At 37.6% G+C, this 25,634-nt stretch overlaps 1 protein-coding gene across 3 annotated transcripts in view; it reads left to right on the forward strand.

The window, feature by feature from the left end:
- Positions 1-3,644: 3,644 nt before the first annotated feature.
- Positions 3,645-25,634, forward strand: part of PDGFD (platelet derived growth factor D) — a 185,970-nt gene continuing 163,980 nt past the window's right edge. For all 3 annotated transcript variants that reach the window (XM_031653009.1, XM_031653011.1, XM_031653010.1), the window contains exon 1: positions 3,645-4,233. In XM_031653009.1, the coding sequence (XP_031508869.1) occupies positions 4,110-4,233 (124 nt within the window). In that variant the 5' untranslated portion in view covers positions 3,645-4,109. The remainder of the gene's footprint in view (positions 4,234-25,634) is intronic.

Raw genomic sequence — 25,634 nt, forward strand, 5'->3', positions numbered from 1 at the left:
AGGATATTTGAAAATGTAATGGAAAACACTATTCTTGTGTCGTATTAATGAATTGAAAACAGCACATGATAAAAACAGTGTCACATACTAATCTACCCTTTATGAAGTCCTTATTGCTAGAATATTTGTTCGAAATAAATGCCATCATAAATGGACCTATTAAAAGTTGATCTCACGTTTTAAAAAATTCTTTTACACAGTATATTTACTTTTGTTTTAGTAATATGAGTGTCATTGAACAATGGCTAAATATAGAATAGTTGACTTACGTTAGCCTGAATAGTAATAAATATTTATAAATCTGATTTCATTTTGTTGGCTCATGTTCTTCTAATTGACCTACAAGCATTCAAATTATAGTGGTAAATTCACTATTTTGGTGAGTCTGAGATACAAGTAAAAAATAAATGGAAACAATCTTATCTTCTATCTTTGTACCAGACCTTTCCCACTAATTTTTTTATTAAATAATATTCTGTGTACAATGATACCTTAGTTGATATGATCAAACTAACTAGTAAGAATTAATTATTAGATATTTTAAAACCAGGTCGAGAATAATTGGTTCGGTTCAGGTGCCTAATTTGTGTTTTATTGTTGATTTTGGATATTTGCTGACATTAAAGATCAAGAACATGTTGATTATATGTGATATCCTTTACTATTCTTACCTACAATATTTGAAATTATGAATTCACAATGCCTTAGGAGCTCAAAGTATTAGTATCTTGGAAAACACTACATTGACTATTTAAAATTCATTATTTTATATAAGATATTAATACACAATTTTAGCATTTTGATACTTGTAGTAAGTCAGTATCTTGATGCATGTCATAATTACATAATTAAGTCATTTGCAAAATTTCTCAGTTTTTCTATAGTCTCATATCAGAAGCTAAGTATGAAATTGAATGAGCATTTCCAACCATTTCTAAAAAATGGTATCACATATTTCAATCAGTCCCTACGCCTATCCCATTTATCTCCACCCCTTTTCACTTATTAACACAGTTATATACTTACTTATGTTCCCTTTCCTCCATTAGAGTATAAACTCTAAGAGATTAGGAACTTTGTTTCTTGTTCACAATTTAATCCCTAAGATTTTTAGACCAAGGCACAGCACAAGGGGAAAAGCCAATGCTTAATTAATATCTGTTGAATGAATCAATGATCCTTAGAGTCTCTCCCAGAGTTTCACTATATCCTGAAACAATGTAATTAGATCTTTTTTCCAGGGGCTTTCAAACTTCTTTGATCATGCCCCAAAGAAGTAACTATTATATTGCAGTGTTCCTGTAACTGAAACAAAATATTCATAAAACAATATCTTCAATGAACCCTGATAATTAAATTTCTATACTATTGTATTCTAATCCATTTATGTAAAACATTATTCTGGTATTGAAGTTGATTTCATGACCCACAAACATAATTTTTTTTTTATTATTATACTTTAAGTTCTAGGGTACATGTGCACAACGTGCAGGTTTGTTACATATGTATACATGTGCCATGTTGGTGTGCTGCACCCATTAACTTGTCATTTACATTAGGTAGATCTTCTAATGCTATCCCTCCCTCCCCCCTCCCCACAATAGGCCTCAGTGTGTGATGTTCCCCTTCCTGTGTCCAAGTGATCTCATTGTTCAATTCCCACCTATGAGTGAGAACATGCAGCGTTTGGTTTTCTGTTCTTGCTATGGTTTGCTGAGAATGATGGTTTCCAGCTGTATCCTTGTCCCTACAAAGGACACAAACTCATCTTTTTTTATGGCTGCATAGTATTCCATGGTGTATATGTGCTACGTTTCTTCATCCAGTCTGTCACTGATGGACATTTGGGTTGATTCCAAGTCTTTGCTATTGTGAATAGTGCCGCAATAAACACATGTGTGCGTGTGTCTTTATAGCAGTATGATTTATAATCCTTTGGGTATATAGCCAGTAGTGGGAAGGAAGGGTCAAATGGTATTTCTAGTTCTAGATCCTTGAGGAATAGCCACACTGTTTTCCACAATGGTTGAACTAGTTTACAGCCCCACCGACAGTGTAAAAGTGTTCCTATTTCTCCACATCCGCTCCAGCACCTGTTGTTTCCTGATTTTTTTAATGATTGACATTCTAACTGGTGTGAGATGGTATCTCATTGTGGTTTTGATTTGCATTTCTCTGATGGCAAGTGATGATGAGCATTTTTTTCATGTGTCTGTTGGCTGCATAAATGTCTTCTTTTGAGAAGTGTCTGTTCATATCCTTTGCCCACTTTTTGATGGGGTTGCACAAACCTAAATTTTGTAAAATATCATTTTAGTCCGAAAAGTCAATAGAGGTGAAACATGTTGATCTTTGACTACGTCGAAGGGACACATGTAACCTAGTCCTTGTTGGCTGGTATAATATCTTGACAAGGCTATCTTTTCCAGAACTTCCTGCCCTTCTCAGTCACTTAAAGTTCCCTGTGTATGGATATCACTTACCATACCCCAGACTTTCAGGGGTTGGAAGGTTTGAAAAACACTGAAAATTTTCTCTTCCAGATCTCATGAGCGAGAAGCTGAGAAATTATAAAAATTTGGATTTGGATTCAACTACAAACAAAACAACATGCTAAACATTTTTTCACATCATTCTCACCACAACCATACAAATTAAAAATTGCTGCTCCTGCAAATAAAGAAACTGAGTCTTGAAAGATCAGATGATTTGCTCAAGGAGACAAAGCTACTGAGCAGCGAGTCTGGACTCACTCCTTTTCCAAATACAGTCCCTTGGGCAGACAGATGCAAGATGTAAAACCAGAGGCAGCCCCTCTGGACTGCTGAGCTTCCAGACAGAGTAGGGAGAATCCCAAAAGCCTCAACGACCCATGCCTCTTCCTATGGACTGTGAAGGCAAGTAAGCAGAGTGTTCTGCAAGTTCTTCCCCTTGCTCGGTCTGTCCCTGCTCAACCCCACCCTGTCCTGTTGCCCTTTCCTGTTTTATATAGTGCATATAAAAACGCTCGTGAAGACTTCTTGCCCTTAGTGTACACTGCACCACATGGCCCATCACACCTATAGCCCTGTGTGATAGGTGGCTCATCTTGCTGCACCCTAGAAAAGGCATTTTGGTGTCCAATACTCTCTGGTACCAGAAGGCCGTGCCTCATCCTGGAGTTCGCGAAAATTGCAAGCTGCGCCATCGCTCCATCAGTCTCGACCTTTTCTAGGGCATTTGTGATAAGGTGGAGGGACTCAAGAGTAGCTTTCTCTGGGTGATATACTTTTATTTTTATTTTATTCCCTGAAAAGGTATCCTTGACTCACCCAAAGGTCACACTGACGGGAGCTCAAAGAAAAGCTCAGAATTTAGCTCCTTTGTATTGTACTTTTTCACTATACACAGTGAAATTTTAACTAAGTAGAGTCTCACTTTGGTTATTGTAAAATAAACACTCCCAACTCCAGTCCCCGTCCCCACATCCCACTACCAACAAGGCGGAGAGCTGTGGCTTGTGGATGGATGTGGCAGTCACCTCTGAAGAAGTGCTGGGATTCCACCCTCTCCCACTTCCTCCTGGCCACTGTTTCCTGAGCCCTTTCAGGTCCAGCCAGCAGGGTAAAGCCCAGGGCGGTGGGAAGAGTCCCGGCCGGTGATTAAACTGGGCATGCTCAGTGGCAGAGCAGGTTTAGGCCCGGCCTGGGAAACTGGGCAGCAGAGGTGCTGGCGCCGCCGCTCTGAGCCCGAGTGCGCGCCTCTTAGGGGCCGCGACAGAGGCTGGAAAACGCGGCTGCTTCGCTCGCCTGCCCCGCTGAATTCGGCGCTGCCCGCCCCCTGCAGCCTGTGCTGCAGCTGCCGGCCACCGGAGGGGGCGAACAAACGTCAACCTGTTGTTTGTCCCGTCACCGTTTATCAACTCAGCACCACAAGGAAGTGCGGCACCCACACGCGCTCGGAAAGTTCAGCATGCAGGAAGTTTGGGGAGAGCTCGGCGATTAGCACAGCGGCCCGGGCCAGCGCAGGGCGAGCGCAGGCGGCGAGAGCGCAAGGCGGCGCGGCGTCGGTCCCGGGAGCGGAACCCGGCTTTTTCTTGGAGCGACGCTGTCTCTAGTCGCTGATCCCAAATGCACCGGCTCATCTTTGTCTACACTCTAGTCTGCGCAAACTTTTGCAGCTGTCGGGACACTTCTGCAACTCCGCAGAGCGCATCCATCAAAGCTTTGCGGAACGCCAACCTCAGGAGAGATGGTAAGAGACTCATTTTGTTTTTAACTTAAAAAAATCATGTTTGCTATTGTTATGGTTCTTTCTGTGTTTTTCCCCTTTCTTTTTGAATCTTTAATGTGAACTCGTGCTGAATGCATTGTTTGGGGAGGGACGTCTCCTGCCTGTCTCCAGTCCTGAGAGAGCTCCATTTCCGGAATGGGACTGAGAGGTGTGGGACTCGTGCTGATGGGGATAGGTATAAGCCAGGTGGCTCGTCTTGCTGCACCCTAGAGAAGTCTTTTTGGTGTCCAAGCCTCTGGTACCAGGATGCGGTGCCTCATCCTGGAGTTGGCAAAAGTTGCAAGCTGCGCCGCCCCTTGGTCAGACTCAACCTTTCTTAGGCGATTTTGATAGGTGGAAGGACTCAGGAGTAGCTTTCCCTGGGTGATATACATTTATTTTAATGTAATTAATTTATTTATTTTTACGAGGGAGAGGAGGAATCATGCGTTTCAGTCCAGCAGTTATATCTGGAACAGTGACAATTTATCTATATTTATTTTCAGGAAATGGCAATGTGCAGCTTATTGCCCTTTAGGTCCCCTAAGTGACTTTCCTGTTGAAGTTCACCCTGACTCAGAAGCTTCCAGTGTAGGAGACGAAGGCTTCTGAGGTTTCATCTGCACCACAGGGGCACCGGGCTTCTACTGCTAGTTTCCTTGCAGAGGCGGCTTCCAGCTATCTGCAAGGAGCACAGCTCCCGAAACAGCTGTCCTAAGCAAGGTCCCAAGCCAGCTTGTTTTCCTTTACTCTAGAGGACACCTGGGTCACTGGTTCCAGAGACCCTAAGCTGAGTTTATTTACTTTCTGGGGTCTCCATCTAAATCAGAAGTTGATTTATCCTTCAAGTCCTAACTGTAGCTGATGTTCCCAGTAAATTTTAGCTGTTCTGCCATGTACCTGAACTGACCCATAGGCTTTTGGATTTTGTTTTTTCCTGCGTCAGTATCTGTCTCTCCTGCTTGCTTAAAGTACTAACACATCTCCCAAGGAGACCACCAAGCAATTGTTGACGGCTTCACAGTTTCAGCTGACAGTATTTAACTGTCTTGGCAAATTCGTATTAGCCATCTTATCAGTTTCTTTCTTGGTATGTCCTTAATTTGGAATTTACTAAAGGACTTTTGGACTTTGCAGGGAAACCACAATTTCATTATGTTATCTGATGATGTGTAGACTGCGGATATCAGTGTACTCATCACCTGAAGTGGTGTAGATTGATAGCAGGGAAAGCCACAGAGTCATCTTACTTTTTCATAGCGTTTTTATGTAAAAGATTCCAGCCGTGAGTTTTTGGTAACTCTCTGTCTTAGTTAAAAGCACATAATTTTTTTTTTTTTTAAACTACACTTAAGGATTAGGCCCAACACCAAACTTTTTTGGTTTTTTGTTTTTACTCTTTAATGTTTTCACCAGGGACAGATCTCCTAGTTGATCTTGCAGGTTTGTTATTAGTTGCACTTTGTATGTCCTTTTAGCTACATAGAGTAAAATTCCATTTATAATTTGCATGACTTCATAGCCATAATTTTGTAATCTTCAGCCTCCCAAGTATCAGTTACAAGAAGTCAAGGACAGAAAATGAAAAGCATGTAACTATTGCCCATTAACCCAAGATTCTGACTAAAACCAAGTTATGTAGCTCAGCAGGGTTTTTTTTTTTTTTTTTTTTTAAAGAGAATAATCTCATTTTAGTTTCATTGTTAAAACTCTGTACATCTCCATACATTTGTCCAGTCTATATAGGAAATGGTATGTTTCAAGAAAGCTTTAAAAACTACCCTGGATTTCTCATTTCTTCATATTTTAGTAAAACTGTTTTGCAATTACTTTAATAGTACACACACACACACACACACACACACACACACACACTTAGTTCTGATTGCTCAATACTTTCCTTAACATCAATGTCATCTTACAAACAAGACTGGAAAGGAGAAAAAGGTAGTTATACCTTAAAATTTGTTTTCTATAGAGTAAAAAATGTTAATATTCATAATGCATTGTTTATAAAATAAACGTTATAAAATGTTCAAATGGCAGCTTTTTCCTAAATGAGTATGCATTCTTCAAGAGGGGCAATATTGTCCCCCAATGGGGTACAATTAGATCTTAGAGGGTGAACACAGTCTTAGATATTACAACGGTCTGTGTTACTTCAAAGGGCTAGCAGATATAAATAGATATACATTTCTGTGGCATTACCAATCACAAGAAGGGAGAGTGATCAGAAAATAAGTCTAAAAAGAGTCTTTAAGGGATGAAGGTTAGCAATAGTGAAAAAATGGTTGAGAAACATTGGCATAGAGTTTTGGTGAAAGAGTAAGAATAATGGGGCTATGAAAAATTCTAGACGACACTTGGAAAATCTTAATGGCCATAGCTGACAGAGAGAAAGTAATAACTTATTAAATTAAAACCTTGTTCTGATTCCAGACATTGTCAACCTGCTCTCCTAAATTTTTCTAATGACTCATTGAAGACGATGATATTCTTGCTCATTTGACTATCAGATTAAGACATGATAAAAGCTTGAGGAGGACATGAACATGGAATATAAAAAGGAGAAAAATAGAAAATGAAAGTTTCTAAACATGTATTTAGAAGACCTGGCTTTCAGATTGCAAATGATAGGAAATCGCAACAAAAAATTAGAAGTGAGCTTTGGGAGTTTTAGAAACCATTACCTGATGATGAACATACTTGAATGCTTTTCATTTGTTCCTGCTGGCCCTGTTAGTTGCTGCTTAATGTTGGGATGAAGAAAGGGGCAAAGAAGTCAGGTGTCCTGTACAGGGCATGAGGTGTGTTTTATTCTGTCTAGCCTAACACAGTAAAACCCCACAACTTCTTGATATACTATGCCTAATAGCTCCAAATACCTGGAGTAGCTAAGAAATGATGTGGAAATACGTAGTGTTGGGGTTGTCATATGGTAGTCCCCTCCTACCCATTATAAGAAGCTGATCTGCTGCTGTGTCCTGGCCTTCCAGAACTCTCCATCATAGGGTATTCTTGTTCTGAAGGGATATCTGCAGAGCCTTTCTACCTGTAGAATGGTTAAATGTGGCCCAATGAAGGAAGGTAGTTGAATCTGTTGCCCCTCTCCAGGAGGACATGAGGCTCTATAACTAAGAAGGATTAAACTATAATAATTTACAGTACTTAATAGAATGTTCACACTTCCTTATATCATATTTATTATTCTTGCTCAAACTGATTTACTTTTAGTACACATTTCTGCCTCTGATCACAAAGAAAATCTTAGTTTAGCAGTAGCATCTACGTATTCTAATTTTAGTGCCTACACAGTTGGTGCTTTTGTAATAATAACTGGCCAAAACTAAGTGTTGCTCAGTGTGCAGATTAAGAAGTGTAAAGATAGCAATTAACTGACAATATTAGTTACTTATTTTAAAATCTAACTAGATGGAACTTCCTGCCTAGGAGCTTAAGAATACAGATGCATTCTTCATTTTCTTGACCTTTTGTTGCTTTTGGAAAGAATAGGTGTTGATGGTAAACAATTCTGAAATTAGTTATCTTTGGTCAGTATAGTAGTACTTGAGTCATCTGTTACACCAGCATTATCTAGTGATAGGCCTGCAGTTTTAGTAATTGTGCTGCCGTCTTAGATTTTAAAGTAGTGAAGCTCATTTCTTAATGTGGTTTTCTATTGTCATCGTTGGTGATAGCACATTGATTTAAGTGCGAAGATCAGAGCTTAAAGGGAAGGCAACAAAACAGAGAACAATTATCAATACATTATTTTTAAAGTGTCTGAAAGCAAAGAATTCCATCTGTGTATTTTTTGTCCAGCTCTAAGTATATTAAAGTCTATAATCTTGTAAAGCATAGCGGTGATTACATATTTTAAATGTAACATGGCTTTGACTTGCCACCATGGATAATATCATTTTATAGAAACTCTTAAAGAGCAGGGTTTAGCCAGGTGTCTGTATACCATGTAGTGGAGGATGCTACTAGGTTGTGAGTTACATTGATGACCATAATGAGTTTATTAAGTGATTTTTGCCACAGGATTTTCCCTTTCAGTGAATGAAAGCAAAACTGTATTGTTTCAGAACAAAAGAGTCAAACAGCAGAGCACAGCCACAGAGTCACTGATCTCTAATGACTAGTAATAAGCATAAGCTTGATGTCATGCGGAACTCTGAGCCTATGTGGTCTCAGAGCCCTGTCATTCTAAGAGTCTAGAAGGATATGCATATTTCTGTCTCTGTCCTTAAGAGCTGAGTCATAATGTAAATCATCTTCCTTCTGGAAATTACTCTTGAACTTTCTATGTTGAAGTCAGATTAGTGTAAAAAGGCAGTTCTGGAACACCTTCATTTAATCCTTCCCTTTATTAAAATAGGAAAATCTTGTAGATGGATGAACCAGGTGTAGAATGTATCTACCTCAGCTGTGCCATGCCATTCAGGGAATACATTGATCTTTCTAAAAGGATTACGATGACTTGAGGGTGAAGGTGACTTAATGTCTGAGCTACCTAGCCTCTTTCAAGGCTCTTTTCAGATCATTCTTTACTTGATCTTGACTGTCTTCTGAAGATGAAAGGTAGCAGACAAATAGTTCTTTATCATAAGTTCTACTGCTAACCCCTGCTGTAACTGTTATTCATGTATTCAATGAAGGCTAAAGTACAGTGGCGAGATCTTGGCTCACCACAAGCTCCGCCTCCTGGGTTCATCCCATTCTCCTTCCTCAGCCTCCCAAGCAGCTGGGACTACAGGTGCCCACCACCACGCCTGGCTAAGTTTTTTGTATTTTTAGTAGAGACGGGGTTTCGTGGTGTTAGCCAGGATGATCTCAATCTCCTGACCTCGTGATCCACCCGCCTCAGCCTCCCAAAGTGCTGGCATTACAGGTGTGAGCCACCACGCCCAGCCTTCAGTGATTATTTCTAACATCCCTAATGCCGCCTATATATTGTGCTAGGTAACTAAGCATCTGGCACAATGTGAGTGAAACACACATGGTTCCTGACCTCTTGGAATATATTGCCTAGTGGACCATATAGACGTCAGTTCCATTACATATCTTTCAGATGCATTCTGGAGAGTACCAGGATTCTCCAGAAGTGCCATGGAGGTCAGTGCACGGGTACCAAGGAGGCTGAATGCGTGTGGCTTCTGCTTCTCCACCCCTTCTTCAACAGAATAGCGCCACATGTATTATCACACTTCTTCTTCACTTATGTGTGTTCATCGTAAGAGTTTTACTTGAGAAAATGTATTTTGCAATTTAAGTGTGAAAGTTCTAAAGAGTGTGATCTGTGCTTTGATGAAGGAAATGCATTGAGAGAGAGGAATACACAAAGAGCACCTAATATAGACTTGAGGAATTGGGAAAGACTTCCTGGAGGAAGTGGTGTCTGAACGGAGGCTGAAATGTATGCTGCTTTGCCTGTAAAAGTAAGGCAAACATGATACGAGGCTTTATGTCTTAGGACTCTTTAAAAAGAATGTCATTTTATTATTTAGTTTTAACTGACAAATAAAGATTGTATAAATGTGTCCTGTAGAGCATATTGTTTGGAAATATCTATGCAGTGTTCAATGACTGAATCAAGCTAATGACCATATGCATTACTTATATAGTTTTGTGATAACACTTAACCCTTAAAGTCTGCTTCCTTATCAATTTTCAAGAATGCGTTGTGATTATTATAGTAATCATATTGTATACATTGGGATTCTTGATTTTTAAAATGTTGAAATCCAGCGTGCCTTCTCTGGACTGAAGGAGCTCAGGGATGTTTGCTGGGTGGAAGCTGTGAGCAGGGGTTGACCGTGCTGCGTTCGTTCTGGACAAGTCATTTCAGACATTGGGTGCAGTGAGAGGGAGGAGCGGGAGAGAACAGCACTTGCCAAGCTTTCCAGGTGAGAATATAGATATACAAGTGTCCAACAATGAAAGGCATGGGGAGTAATGTTAGGGAGCTTGGCCATTATGCTGAGAGCAGTGGGAAACCATTGAAAGGCATAATTTAGACAGAGACATGGCCCATTGTGTGTTTGACTGCTGGGTGCTAGGATTCCTGAAGAATCTGCCAGACCGAGACTGTGATCAGGGCCAGTCTTCCTATACCTCTGCTGCCTGTGGGACATGAATACAGATGGAATCATTTCATTTTTAATATGATGGTGGGGGACATGAATGACTTTCTTAAACCCAAATCCCCAAATCCTTGGTGCCCTCACCGTATCCCTGAGGTCCCCTCACCCTGGTTGAGGCTCTGCAGCTCAGCACAGAAGATATGATTTTGTAACTGTATCTGAGGTCTCAATAAAGTAATGTGAATTATGCAGGTAACCTGTCTAGTGTTTGATCACACTTTAAGTTTTTTCAAATAGCTGCATTTCAGAATTAATGCAATTTAAAAGGGAGCATTTTTACACTGTTATATGAGTGATGGTTTCAGCAAAAAGCTACAGGGAGTAATATATAATATTACAGCAAAAAGGAAAGAATCCAAGACAAAGGGGGCAGCAGAAATGTGCTGCCTCCTTATATGGTATTTCAAAACCAAATGTAAATCAAAACTGAAGGAGGAAGCCCACAGGACAGCAAAGGGCACAAGTGCACATACGGGAAGAAATAGTTTCTTCTGATGAGTCTTTTTTTCCAGAGCAAGAATAAAGCAGGCTTTGTTTCTGATAACTGTTGATAATGCACATAATAATATGTCTTTTCCTTTATCTTCCCTCTGGTATGCTGACATCTCTATGTCAGCTTTAATATTGACAGATTAATACTGTGTGTTTTTTTGATTTGTGGGGTGTGCAGTTTAGTGGTTTTTGTATAATTAGGAGGTGGAGAGGTCTGTGGAAGCATCACAGCCCAGGCATGGGAGCTGTCTTTCATTGTGAGAAGTCATCTTTTCTCAGATTTTAGGGTTTTTACTTGAGCACTTTTTTATAGAGTGTGTTCATGAAGACAGTTTTGGATGCAGTGCTTTGTCTATTAAAGTAAGCCAAACATGATTTGAAGCCTTATTTGTTAGGATTCATTTTTAAAATTTTATTTTATTTTATTTATTTTTTGAGACAGAGTCTTGCCGTAGCTCCCAAGCTTGAGTGCAGTGGCATAATCAAGGCTTACTGCAGCATCAACCTCCTGGGCTCATGCAATCCCACCACCTCAGCCTTCCACAAGTAGCTGGAACCACAGGCACATGCCACCATGCCTGGTCATATCTTATTATTAATTTATTTTTAATTGACAAAAATTGTGTATATATATATATATATATATATATATATATATATATCATGTGCAACATGTTTTGAAATATGTATACAGTGTTGATTAAAACTAATTAACATGCATTACCTCACATACCTTTTTTATGTGATGAAAACACTTAAAATCTACTCTTTTAGCAATTTTCAAGAATATAGTACAATGTTATTAACTATAGTCCCCATGTTGTATATATTAGGATCTTGATATATTAGGATCTTGAATATAGTACAATGTTATTAACTATAGTCCTCATGTTGTATATATTAGGATCTTGAATATTTAAGGTTTGAAATGTAGCGTGCCTTCTTTGGACTGAAGAGCTCAGAGATGTTTGCTGGGTGTGAGCTGTGAAGTGGGGATTGAATGTGCTATGTTGGTTCTGAAAAAGTCTTTTCAGACCCAATCTGAGAAGATGCTGACCAGTCCTCTATTTCATTGAAACATTTAATAAGCAATGTAGCAACCACCTGCTTTTACAAAATGTAGCTGTTTAGCAAACTCAGCTATGGAAAATGCAACCAAATGAACTAACAAATATGCAACAAATCCACTTAAAAGCTAAAATCAGTGTCACAAAATGTGTTCATAAGGATCGTATGGTAGACACTAAAAGCCCATTTGTCTTTACTTTCCATATAATTACATCACCCTGGTTTGTGTGGTTCTCATATCCACAGCAAAAGAGGAGCAGGTTATTAGAATAAATAAGAGAACTGATTTGAGTTATTCACACTGTTAGCACTGAGAAGTGACAGCTAAAAGTTTTCCTGCCTCCTCTTTTATTTCCATGTCTTGAAAAGCATTCATAAGACCTAAGCAAGCCCAGCTGGCTGAGGCTTCTTATTAAATAAGGTGAAAATAGTTCCAATCTGTCTCCGTATGTTGCTGGGGTATAACTATATTATAGCCCAGTAAAGTTGTTGATTTTTAAAATAATGACCTTGAGCCATAAAGGAAAAGTTCAGATTATATGTCTGATAGGTTTACCAGGTTCACAAACTATAAATGGTATTGCCTTAAGTATGTATGTATTTCAACCAGAAATTGACAACGTTTACTACAGAAACCTTGAAGAAAATAATGGTTGTAGCCTGGATGACAATAAACTATTATTATCATTCTTGTAGTCATAACTAATAGATTTGTGTTAGTCAAGAGGGAGGTGAACAGGGATTTTATTGGCGCTTTGGATTAGACCCTGTTGGGTTCAGAATCCTTAATAACTTGAAAGAAAACATAGAAAACATATCTATCAAACTTGCATATTTTCACTGCAAAGAATAGTTAATAGTTTGGAGCAGATGCAGAGGTTGGCAGACTTTTTTTGTGAAGGGCCAAATAGTAAATGTTGTAGACTTTTCAGGCCATATGGTCTCTGTTACAACTACTCAACTCTGCCATTATAACATAAAAGCAGCCATAGAAATTGCAAAGTTAGACTCTGTTCTGGTCAGTCTGTGTCTGAATATGTTGTGCTCTTGGTTCCTCTTTTTTGCACAATTCCACCTTTTTATAATTCCTTTAACCTATTTCCGTGGAGTGTACTACTCTTCTGTCTTTAAACTTTTCCTTATTATTGGCTCCGTTCCCTCAGCCAACGGGTATGTTCTAGTTTCTTTGCACTTTCCCACAATATACAAAAGCTGTTTTATTGTTTCTCTTCACTTTACCATCATATGCACTTTCTCAGTCTCACCACAACTCAATGTCTCTTCTTCCTTTCCTCCCCTCTACCCACTGTGATTTGAAGTCATCCCCACTGCTCCACTGAAACGCTCTGGGTGAGGTCACTGTGATTTATCATTTCTTCAGGGATTGGCCCTTCTCTACTTGAATAACTTTCTTCCTTTGCCTTGACGCTGCCCTTCCTTTGTCTTAACTACTCCTAAATGACAAGTTTGAAATGGTGATAGAAATAAAGCCAAAACTAACGCAGGACCCATTTAGGTTATTTGGAGAAGCAATATTAGAGAAAGCCTTAGAAAGCATATTTTATGTTTTACTCTTTCTCTGTTACCCTGATGAATGATGAAGAAAGAAGGAAAGATTTTAGAATGCAATGGGGGATGGTGTTAATAGGAAAAAGAAAGAACATTCAAAGATAAAACCAATGTCATATTGTACCCTATCAATTTATACAACTATTAATATAACATTTTTGAGGATAAAACATTTTTTAAAATAAAAGGGTATTTATCAGTATAAAATATGACATTGAACACATACATAGGCTTGTTTCCCTTATATTGTTGGATACCCTTTGTTTATTGTTTCCTTGACTGTCTCCTTGGCTGGGTCTTCCTGTCTGCCCTATAAATACTGGCACATTTTCTAGGGTTCAGACCTCAGACTTCTCTTCTCACTTTTCTCACTGATCCTCTCTGGAGGATCAATATTTATCTAGTGTCAGTTGCTCCTTGTGTGCAAATGACCCCCAAAAATATATTTGTAGCTTCTACCTTGTTATGAGCCCTCCCTGTCTTTTAATTTTACTATTTGAGGTATACAATAAGTAATCCCACTGGTAATTAAATTCTCCAACTCAGTAAATAATCGTGTGAGTAGTTAGTTTGTAAAATATTGGGTTATTCATCCAATGGTGAATCCCTTAATTATATTAATCCTTTTTGTTGTTGTTCTTCCAGACACATCACAATTGTTTTTGAATGAACTGTTGAGTGACTGTAAAGATCATATATCACATTTTAGAGAGAGGAATTGCACCACTCTATGTTGCCTTCCCCGACTCCTAACCCTCCTTTGTTAAATTTTGATACTCCTTTATTTATCCTGTATTTCTATCATAAGCCCTACAATGTTACTCATTTATTCACATATCTGACATCTGAAAATATATATTTGCTAACTATATTTAATACAGCTGAACATCCTCACTGTCCATTTCATTGGCTGGCACATTGGAGAAGCTCAATAAGGTTTGATGAATCTGTAAATCATCCAGTCAGTGTCCTTTTTAATGACAGATCTTTAGGCCACATGAGCGCCCTCACTATCAGATTTTAAGCTAATGAGAGAGAGAGTGTTTAAATTCAGAATCTAGAGTAGCTGTCAGGTTTCTGCTTTAATTGTGTGGGTGGTTGCTGTACTGTTGAACAAGATAGAAAGTAAAACAGGAAGAACAGATAAGAGAAGGTCATAAAGATAGAAAATTAATTTGTGAACACTTTAAGCTTTAGGAGCTTGTGCAACATTGATGTGGAGAAACCTAGAGGCATGAAGGTAAGAGAGAAACATATTTGCCTGAAATGCATGCACAGTGAACATGAAGTAAATAACTATGTATTATAAAGTTTTAAAAATAATTAACATTTATCATTATGGGTGCATGATAATAATGTCTGATATTTCCTAAGTGCTTTTAACGTGGTTAGGTGCTTTAATATCTATTATGAACAGTGGTGTATGTGAAGAATTGGTTATATGTTTCCAAAAGACTTTGTTGAGAACCCTAAGATTACACATACTTTTAGACTGCCATCTTGGACATAGCATATTTTGGGTTAATTTTGGGCAATTATCAGTGAAATGTGGATAATTTTCAATTGTCCTTTAAAAAGCCAAACCAAAAACAAAAACAAAAACAAACCACTGACTAGAATGAATCCTTTTTGTCATGCCTTTGGAATATTAGTATTTGAGTACATTTACATAAAATTCCTGCTACTTAATAAAAGGGTTTTAAAAAGAGGTAAAAATAAATTAAGGATGAGGAAACAAGTCTTAAGAGTCCATCTAGAAGATAGATGATAGAAGGCTAACAGAAAATTAATGCATCTTCCATTTATAAATTTATAGAGAAATATGTTTACACTATATGTTATTTTACTGATGACAAGAATTGCTACTGAACAGGATATAAAAGTACATTTGCTGTAATAACAGAATTTCATCGACAAAGTTTCTAAACATGTAATTAAAGGATTTATAAACATTTGTTAATTAAAAAACAAGATAGAATGAAGTGAGAGCAACTTGGAATTTAGTTTAAGTACAGTGTATGTTGGGATTATTTAAATACATCAGAAAGAACCACTGTGACCTTGTAGTTTGTATTCTTCAGTTTACTACTTTTCACCAAACCTGACTGCAAAAAACATAACCACGTGTTGAGCAGAGACTACATGCAACGCTCTGGGTGAGGCACCATGGAGCAGAAACAGTCAAACCTAACGCACAGTCTCTGCTCTGTTATAACTTAACTTTGGCCGAAGAGAGAAAATATGTATGTGAATAAACATAGGGCAAAGCAATGCCATGTGAGTGCCACCGTTATGTGACCTATGATTTTTTTTTAAGAATCTTAATTTCGAGATTCCATCTTGATGATCAAACTATAGTCATAATTACCTATCCTAGTATGTGGTTCAATAGAAAAATATCTGTATTGGTTGAGTTGCTGTTGAGAACAATATTATTTGAAAATGAAAGGCCAACCCCTTATGATTAAGTTATTAAAACTTGAGCAGAAAAGTAACTTTTAATTTTAGCAACAGAAGTCTTACTTTCTTGACGTTTTTCTTTTGTGTGTTCGAATTTTAGGATACGTGTTTCTGAACATAGAAGCAAATTTGTAGACTCAGTTACCAACTTAACTTTTTAATATTTGATGTGCGATATAATTATTTGACCACTGGATGGCAGTAAACAAAGACAACTTTGAGAATGATGTATTATTTTCCCTCTCTCTCTGTTGGGAATGTAAATTAAACTAACAAAGTCTCGTATTTTCCGGATACATTTTTTGAAAAATCGAAGAACAATGGGAATCTATCATTAATATACAACAATTCTATTATGTATTATAGCAATAAATTTTAAATATAATTAAAATATGTTGAAGTAATTCAGATAACTGTTTTACTGTTTTGTACTATTTATGCATCCAGTTTGCATGTGTGTGTAAAGTTCATGAAAATCCAATTTAGAAATATTGATTGGTTGAAAATAATTTTTTGAACAAAATATGGATACATGACCAGTTAGTTGGCCACTCTGACTTGCAGGAAGTTCCTAAAGATAAAAAAGAAGGAAAAGAAAGAAAGAAAAGAAAGGGAGAGTAAGAAGAGAAGAGAGGGAGAGAGCTTTCTGTCAATGTGCTAAAGAGTAATCAGTGATGGGTGTGCACCAGCTACATCATTGCTGCACATAAAAAAAATTGGGTTGTATTCATCCCACTTTAATAAAAATTGCAAAATGTTATATAAATGATCATTTTAAATTAATGCTTCAAGGCAGATTAGAAAATCATGTGTTGGGGTTTGTCCTATGGCTGAATAATGATCCCAATGGTATCATGTCCTAATCCTGGAGCCTTTAAATGTTACTTTATATGCAAGAGACTTTGCAGATATGATTTACTTAAGGATCTTGAGATGGGAGATTGTCCTGAATTATCTGGGTAGGCTCTAAATGCAGTCACAAGTGTCCTTATAAGAGAGATGCCGAGGGAGATTTGACAAAGGCAGAAGAGATGTCTATGTGACCACAGAGGCAGAAATTTGAGTAATGCGTCCACAAGCCAAAGAATGCCAGCAGCAAACAGGAGCTGGAAGAGGAAAGGTATGGGCTTTTCCCTGGAGCCTCCAGAGGGAGTATGGCCCTGTCAACACCTTAATTAGGGTCCATTGAAATTGATTTAAGACTTCCAGTCTCCAGAACTGTAAGAGAATAAATGTATGTTGTTTTAAGCCTGTAAATTTGGTGCAATTTGTTACAGCCGCTATGGGAAACTAACACAGGGTCTTTGATATAAATAAAGAATAGTTGAACTGCATAGTTTGTTCAGCCCAGTTTCCCAACCATTATAAAGTTCATTGGCCAGTAAATCTATATTGACAGCTTAATGGTGCATTTAAATCTCTGCTTCTGACAATTTCTTAGACAAGCCTCACTTCTGCCCTAATTCCGTATCAGAAAGATAGAAATTTTTGACTTGAAATTTTATGGACTTCAGATAAGATTAAATTGAGGATGATAAGGGCAGTGTCCTATTTCATTGTATTATAAAACAATTATTTAACATTTTCGTTAACCTCATGTGTCATTTATTCATTTGTTGGCTCATATGTTTATTCATTTTTAATTCCATAGAGTTTTGTTGTAAGTCCAATGTGTATCTGCTTCTATACTAGGTTCCGAAGTCAAAGTGTTGAAAATGATGTGATAATTACATGATGATAGCTACCATTCACAGAGCCCTTACTAGTCTCAGCATTACATTAGATATGTTGATGTAATATGATATATGTAAGTACAATGACCATAGTATATATTAAGTGATGGTAACAGAAGATATATACAGCAGGTCCTAGAACAAAGTCATTTCTTCACCATCATTTCATTGTAATATTGATGAGAAACAAAAAATCAATTTCCAGCCAGGGCCACTGTCCAGTGTGAAGTTTCTGGGTTTCCTCTGGATACTCTGGTTTCCTTCCACATGCCATAGGTGTACCCGTTAGGTGAACTGATGCATCTACATGGTCCCAGTCTGAGTCAGTGTGGGGGTGTGTGAGTGTGCTGGCCGATGGGATGGCATCCTGTCCAGGGCTGGGTCCTGCCTTGTTCCCTGAGCTACTAGAATATACTCTGGCCACCAGAGACCCTGAACTGGAACAAATGGGTTGAAAATGGGATGAATAAATGAATACAAGTTATTGTAAAATATAAATTCATCAAGTATAAGATAATCATACAAGTGCATAAACGGAGCAGCAGGAAAGCACTCTGTGAGCCTGCCATGTTCGTTCTTGTTTGTGTTTGAGCTATGTGATGGTAGGGGATGCCCCTTCCAATGTTTGCTTTGCAAACATTTATTCCTTGACTTAACCCACCACCACTACCACTGCCATCATTCACTGATTCACCAAACTTAGGTATATAATTATCTCACTTGTTTTTATTCACTTTTTTTCTTGAATGTATGTATAGCTCACATTTATTTCAGTGTTGAATATTAGAACTGTTTTGGTCTTTAATTAGAAGTTTGGTGATGCTTTTGTGACCAGAATTATGCCATAGGAATTTAATTCCTGTTTATACCAACTAACCTATAATAAAGTTGGTTTCTCTGTACATCCTTTCATTTAAAGTTGCAATTTCCAATAACCTTTAGATGACATTAAGTGAGAACTTACTGTACCTAGATGAGGGATTTGCAAATTTTAAGATTACTGGAAATTTGGAGTTTAGGACAGGCTCAGAGAATTCTAGGTGAATTTCTGAACCCGAGGTTCTTAGCTGAAATTGAACCGTACTCTTGCCACTTTAAACCGTCATCGTCCAAAAGAAATGTCATATAAGCCAATGTTATTTAAAGTTTTTTAGTAACCACATAAAACAGTAAAAATAAATACATGAAGTTATTTTGGTACATATACACCATGGAATGCTATGGAGCCATAAAAAACCAAGATCCTGTCCTTTGCAGAGACATGGGTAAAGCTGGAGGCCTTTATCCTTAGCAGACTAACAGAAACAGAAAACCAAATACAACATGTTCTTACTGATAAGTGGAAGCTAAGTGATGAGAACACATGGACACATAGTGGGGAACACCACACACTGGGGCCTTTCAGAGGATGAAGGGTGGGAGGAGGGAGAGGATCAGGAAAAGTAAATAATGGGTACAAGGCTTAATACCTAGGTAATGAAATAATCTGTACAACAAACCCCCGTGACACAAGTTTACCTATGTAACAAACCTGCACTTGTACCTCTGAACTTAAAAGTTAAAAAAGTAATAATATATTTTATTTAACTCAATATATATGTAAATATTACAATGTTTCATATTTTTTAATTATTGCGATTTATTTTAAATTTTTATCATACAAAACCTTCAAAATCTTTTATGAATTTTATACTTACAATACATCCTATTTCAAAGTAGCCACATTTCAAAGATTTGATAGCCACATGTGGCTAGTTGTTGCCATTTTGGACAGTATAGCTTTAGGACATTAAGATCATTTATTTGGAACAACACATATTACCATTGGTCTACTTCCAACATAAAAGATTAATTTATGAGAGCTATTTTTGTATCTCATCGTTTCAGTGTGTTGAAATTGGCTGAGTCACTTTTTAAGGAGATGAATAACTCAGCATGGGCAAGTTTTATGTGTTTTATATTTTATTATTATATCAACACTGGTACAGTTGATGTTGCTAGTTATTTTCATGTATTATCTTAAAAAATTATAGTCATCTAATAAACTAACATAAACCATGCTACTCAGTTTTTATGCCAGGTGCAACATTTCTGATATTTGAAAAGTTTCTAATAAAAACAGCAGCTGGCACTTCATTTCTCTGCCATGAATGGGAAAAACTGTGTTTAACCAGCATTGATACTTCTTTTCATTTATGAGTTAATTTTAATTAGGCAGTGAGAATGTTCTCATTTATCACTTGACCATTTTTAAAAATTACTCTTTCTGGCTGATTTTAAAAGATTCATGAATAGGAGAACCCTGCCATATGTTTGGAGGATTTAACCCATTATTTGTATTTGTAATCTGTATTTGATATAGATTTTGTATCAAATCTGTATTTTGTATAATTTGTATTTGTATTATTTTGTATAATCTGTATTTGATACAGATTTTTACTATGTCACCCATATCTCCTTGGAGTTAGTGGCCTTAGATTTGGAACCATTGGACAGCATATATTTGGAATATGACTTTTTAGGACAATAAAATATTATGAAAACTCCTTTTGCATTAAAAAATTTCAGAGCTGTCACTGACTGTGTGGCCTGGAATTTAAACGTGATTAATAAAAAATATTACAGCAATATAAATCATTCTTACTTTAGTTAAATGAGTATCTCTAACAAGCTATTGGTTGGATCATTGTTGACATGACCATTAATTTGCATGTAATTTGATCAGGAAAATATATTCTGTCAAGTGAAATGGCTCAGAAGGGTATCCTATGTTTTCTTACCTGACTTTAGAAATATCTCATTGGATTGTGTTCCCATGACAGGCTCATATATAATGATGTCCTGTAAAACTTTGATTGCCGCAAAATTTATTTCTTCTATTTGTGGAGAACTCGACCTAAGTCGTCCATTTTGATATCTTATCCTGCAAAAAACCATAGCACAGTTTACTTAGTTTTCAAAACAAGCACACAAGATTGGAAAGGCTTGTTCTAAGCAAGAAACGACTTCACAAGATCAGAATCTCTTCAACAACGTTATATGTGTCAAGTCACAGCGTGACTCTGGTGTTATTGAAAACATTTTATTCAGAGGGCACTTTTCATTTTTTCAACAAAGAAGTGGTTTTTAAAACAACTCTTTTTTTTTTTTTTTTTTTTTTTTTTAGTATGCCCCATGCCTGGTGTGTACCAATCTCACTTACTTCTTCCTGAAATTATATCATTTATTTTCATTTGTTTATGTTCTGTCTTCAAGAATGTAAGCTCTCTAAGGATAAAGACTTTGTCTGTTTTATTCCCTACTGTATCCTTTTTTATGTCTCTTTTATTCCCCTTGACTCCTGGAATAGTACCTGATACATAGCGGTACTCAGTAAATGTTTGCAGAGTGATTGAATGAACACCAGCCAAGTACAATTCGGATGAAGCTCCAACTTGTAGCAGGAGCAAAATGTCTGGGCAGCAGATGGGGACTAACTATGATGCTAATGAGACGCTTCAGGCCCATCCCCTTTATTGGCCCCTTTCAAGGTCCCGTTACCTAATTTTATATGCATAATTTGATGTTCTTTATCTTAAAGAGGACATCCCACAGCATACAAGTGTTATACTACAAAATCTGGATCATTCCCTGGAATTAAGATCCCTATCTTGACATTTGAGGTTTGCTCTGAAGAAATGTAGAAACCAGTGAAACTATCAGATGAAAAATTTAGTGCAGCAGGAGCTCAGGTACCCTAAGAGCAGGATTAACCACATTGTCTAGTCTAATATGAAACATCCTGACTGATGTCCATAGCTGTTGTGATGCTTTTGTGTTACTTCCCTGGAACACACTTCTGTTCCCACCATTGAGAAATATGTATTCCAAAGGTGTGTTGTATTTGTTTCCAAACATATGTCTTCCAGTCCTACATGTTAATGTAATTACATAATTTAATTAAATGTTGTGTGACACAGCAAAACATGAAGACAAAAAAGAGAGTTGTGTCTGTAAATAGTTAATTCGGTGTTTGTCGAAACTTTAATGGTGAGTGCTCAAAAATAAAGTTGTGGAGTTTATTAGTCTGCTTGGGCTGCCATACCAAAATGCCACAGACTGAATGTCTTAAATAAGACTTTGTTTCTCATAGTCCTGGAGGCTGGAAGATCCAAGGTCAAGGTGTTGGCAAATTTGATTTCTGGTGAGACTTCTCTTCCTGGCTGATAGATGGTCGCCATCTTACTGTGTCCTCACATGCTCTTTCCTCCTTGCGTATGTGGAAGGAAAGAGATCTCTGGTATATCTTCATCTTCTTAAAAGAACACCTGTCCGGCCGGGCGCGGTGGCTCAAACCTGCAATCCCAGCACTCTGGGGGGGCCGAGGAGGGCAGATCAAGAGGTCAGGAGATCGAGACCATCCTGGCTAACACGGTGAAACCCCGTCGCTACTAAAAACACAAAAATATTAGTGGGCGTGGTGGCGGGCGCCTGTAGTCCCAGCTACTCGGGAGGCTGAGACAGGAGAATGGCGTGAACCCGGGAGGCGGAGCTTGTAGTGAGCCGAGATGGCGCCACTGCACTCCAGCCTGGGAGATAGAGCGAGACTCCATCTCAAAAAAAAAAATAATAATGAAAAAAAAAAGAACACCTGCCCTATACTATTAGAGCGCTATCCCTGTGACCTCATTTAGCCTTAATTATCTCTCTGAGGGCCCTATTTCTAAATACAAACACACTGGGGGGTCAGGACTTCAACAGATACATTTTGGGAAGATACACTTCAGTTCATTACAGTTTGGTATAAGTGAGACAACTGAACTATTTCACAAAAAATGAAAATAAAATAAGTCTAAAAAGCCTGAAGAGCTCCCTATATAAATTGCTTCATATGTATCTTTAAGGTTTTCTCTACTTTCAAGAAAGATAAATTGGAAATTATAGATAAATTATGGATGTAACTTATGCAAGAATGATTACAAAATTTTATCAGTATGAGACATACTTAAAGAAAAGACTCTTGGCAGTTCATCAGAAATTGGCTATAGAAATGCATATTTACATGTGTTAAGCTAAAATAAAAATGTAAAACCCTACATTTTAACTGGCATTTTAATCAATCCAGTGCTGTTTCAACTATGTCACATAATAGGGTTTCTAATGCATGTAAGGAAACAAATAATGTATTAAAGAGATGCATGTATTGCACAATGTAGCATAGCATTTGGTTTATACCAACACTGGTTAATGACATTCATTAATTTGAAAAGAAAATTTAGCCTGATGAGAGACATACGGAATAATAATTAAGGGTAACAAGACCTCAGCTGAAATCCAGCCCCTACCACTTCCTAGCTATAGCTATGTATTTGTAGGGATTACTCAACCCCTCTCAGTACTCAGAGATTAAGTAACAATAACAATAACACCACTTATTATAAAGTAAATGTGAATATTAAATAGTTATTTAGCACAATATCAGGGAAATGACACTGAATAAATGGTAAGGCAAACGGTATTTTCACTTTTCCACATTTTTTTCAGAGTATACTTTAAATAATAAAAGTTGTATCTTACTAAAAGTAGTAGTAACACCTGTGTCTACAATATGTTAATATGGTGATTTCACTAAATTTTAGCTCTGGAAGGCTCCTTAGAGGCAGGCTAGGTCATCTTCTTGCTTTATGGTTGATAAAACCATGGCACAGAAAGGTGCAGTAACTTCCCTAAAGTCATACAGTGGATCAGTGGCAGGGTCAGGATTTAAATAAAAATTTCTGATCTATCATCTGCTGCTTTTTCCAAAGTATTGCAGATACCTCCTGTCTATTGTTAGGTAAGACAATTGCCAACCTCAGTAAGATTGGTGATAAATAGTTAAAATGGCTTCATCAACATTGAATTGGTTGTATCATAAACAAGTCTACTTTTTCTCTGCCGAGTGGCATTCAGTTTGGAGGGTTTTTGTGTGTGTGTGTGTGATGGAGGTTTGCTCTTGTTGCCCAGGCTAAAGTGCAATGGCACGATCTCAGCTCACTGCAGCCTCTGCTGCATCCTGGGTTCAAGTGATTCTCCTGCCTCAGCCTCCTGAGTAGCTGAGATAACAAGCACGTGCCACTACACCTGGCTAATTTTTGTATTTTTAGTAAGACGGGGTTTCACCATGTTGGCCAGGCTGGTCTCTAATTCCTAACCTCGAATGACCCACCCACCTTGGCCTCTGGACTTTTTAAATGGTAAATATAGTGGCTGTAATAGTTTCAGCATTTGGAATAAAAAATATTGATAAGAATTGAGATTTTGAGGTTTTTCCTTTTCTTGTTGTTCCTTTTTATTTTATTTATAGTCTTAACCTCCAGTGTTCCACTTGCTGGAGTACATTCAAGTCACAGTTGTAGATCAAGCAAGTTTTCAGCCTATTCACTGGAGGTTTGACTTTTTAGCAGTCTGCTTTCTCTCTATAAAAATATGACTCTAAATAAAGTTGGAAGCCAAGATGAGATGACATCCATTCCTGACTTGCCAATCAAAGCTTTATTTAATGTCTAAAAGCAATATGTATGCAAATAACAAGCCAGTCTTAAGAAAAAGGATAGAAACTTAAGCTGCCTTAAATAATCTTAACTGCATTTGAAAAGTAGACAAATTGGTTTTATAATGTAACCAAGGAAAAGAGATGTAAATCCTTTCCTGGTTTTTAAGCAATGCTTTGGAAGTGAGTTTCGCTTGATTCATCTATCTTTTACTGAATACTTACTATATGCCAGGCACCTTAGCTGCTAGATGTATACTAGTAAAAGACATGATTCTCCACCCTAATGTAGCCATTTGGTCCAGAGACTCTCAAGGCTAGTTGATTATATGCACCAGAGTAAGTGTTGTGAGAACAGGGCCATATGAGCACCTAGGAGGTGCTTCTATCCCCAAACTGGGGAAGGACTAAGGCTTCCCCAAAGAGCTTGCTGAGTTACTCTAAAACATAAATGGTGCCTCCAAGGATGGTTAAACCAGACCTTCAGCTGCCAGGTGTTATGTTGTCTTGGAGGCCAAAATCTAGTAAGAATTCCAAGAAGCAAAGAGTTTCTGCTTTACTCTGCAAGCATTTGCTCAAGATCCCTTTCTAATTTTTTTGCTCCCCTCTGGCATGTTCAGAAATGTGTAGGCTGGACATAGATATTAGATATCAGCTTTATTATAAATCTTACTACCTAATCAATGACTTTCTAAAGCAGGCCCAGCAAACAATTTCTGATATAGAGGTGTTACTTATACTAAAGAGGAAGTTATGCCTTCCTATTAAAATTAAACAAACAAAAACATTTAAAAACACAGCAGATGTTTTAAGATTGCATGCTCAATAAAGAAAATTTTTTCATACAAAATATTAATGATAATATCCTATTGTTATGTTCTGAAAATATGCACTATAAGGAAAACCTGTATAGCTCCCTAAAAATAACCAGGCCTCCATTTTTCAGTGAGCTGTGGGAGCAGTACCATAGAGTATATCTCAGAGGCATGGTGCTTTCAGAGAGCAACTCTGTTCCCTGGAGCATTCCCTGTAGTTACAGGAATGATTTACTGGCCTCACTCAGACACCCTGAATGCAGGCGGCTTTGAAACCTTTGCAGACATGCACTACCACGGCCTACATCATTGCCCCTGGATGCATCATAATATTTAATCCCACAGAGGGCTTTGGCCATATCAGAAAGAACAGTCTGCATGTTCTAGAGGATTTTAGCACAGCAACATCATTTCCTGGAAACCCACTCCCTTGTTCTAATCACAAAGAAATTCTTAGGGCCTTCAGTTTTTCTATAGCAGTCAATCACATCTCCAGCCCTCACTTAGCCAAAGCAAGAATTTGGAAACTTAGAGGTGAGAGAACTCAGAGAAGACTTGTAATAAACTCATTGGTTTATTTGTTAAATAT

The sequence above is a fragment of the Papio anubis genome, chromosome 12 (assembly GCF_008728515.1).
Source record: "Papio anubis isolate 15944 chromosome 12, Panubis1.0, whole genome shotgun sequence".
NCBI classification, from domain to species: Eukaryota; Metazoa; Chordata; class Mammalia; order Primates; family Cercopithecidae; genus Papio; species Papio anubis.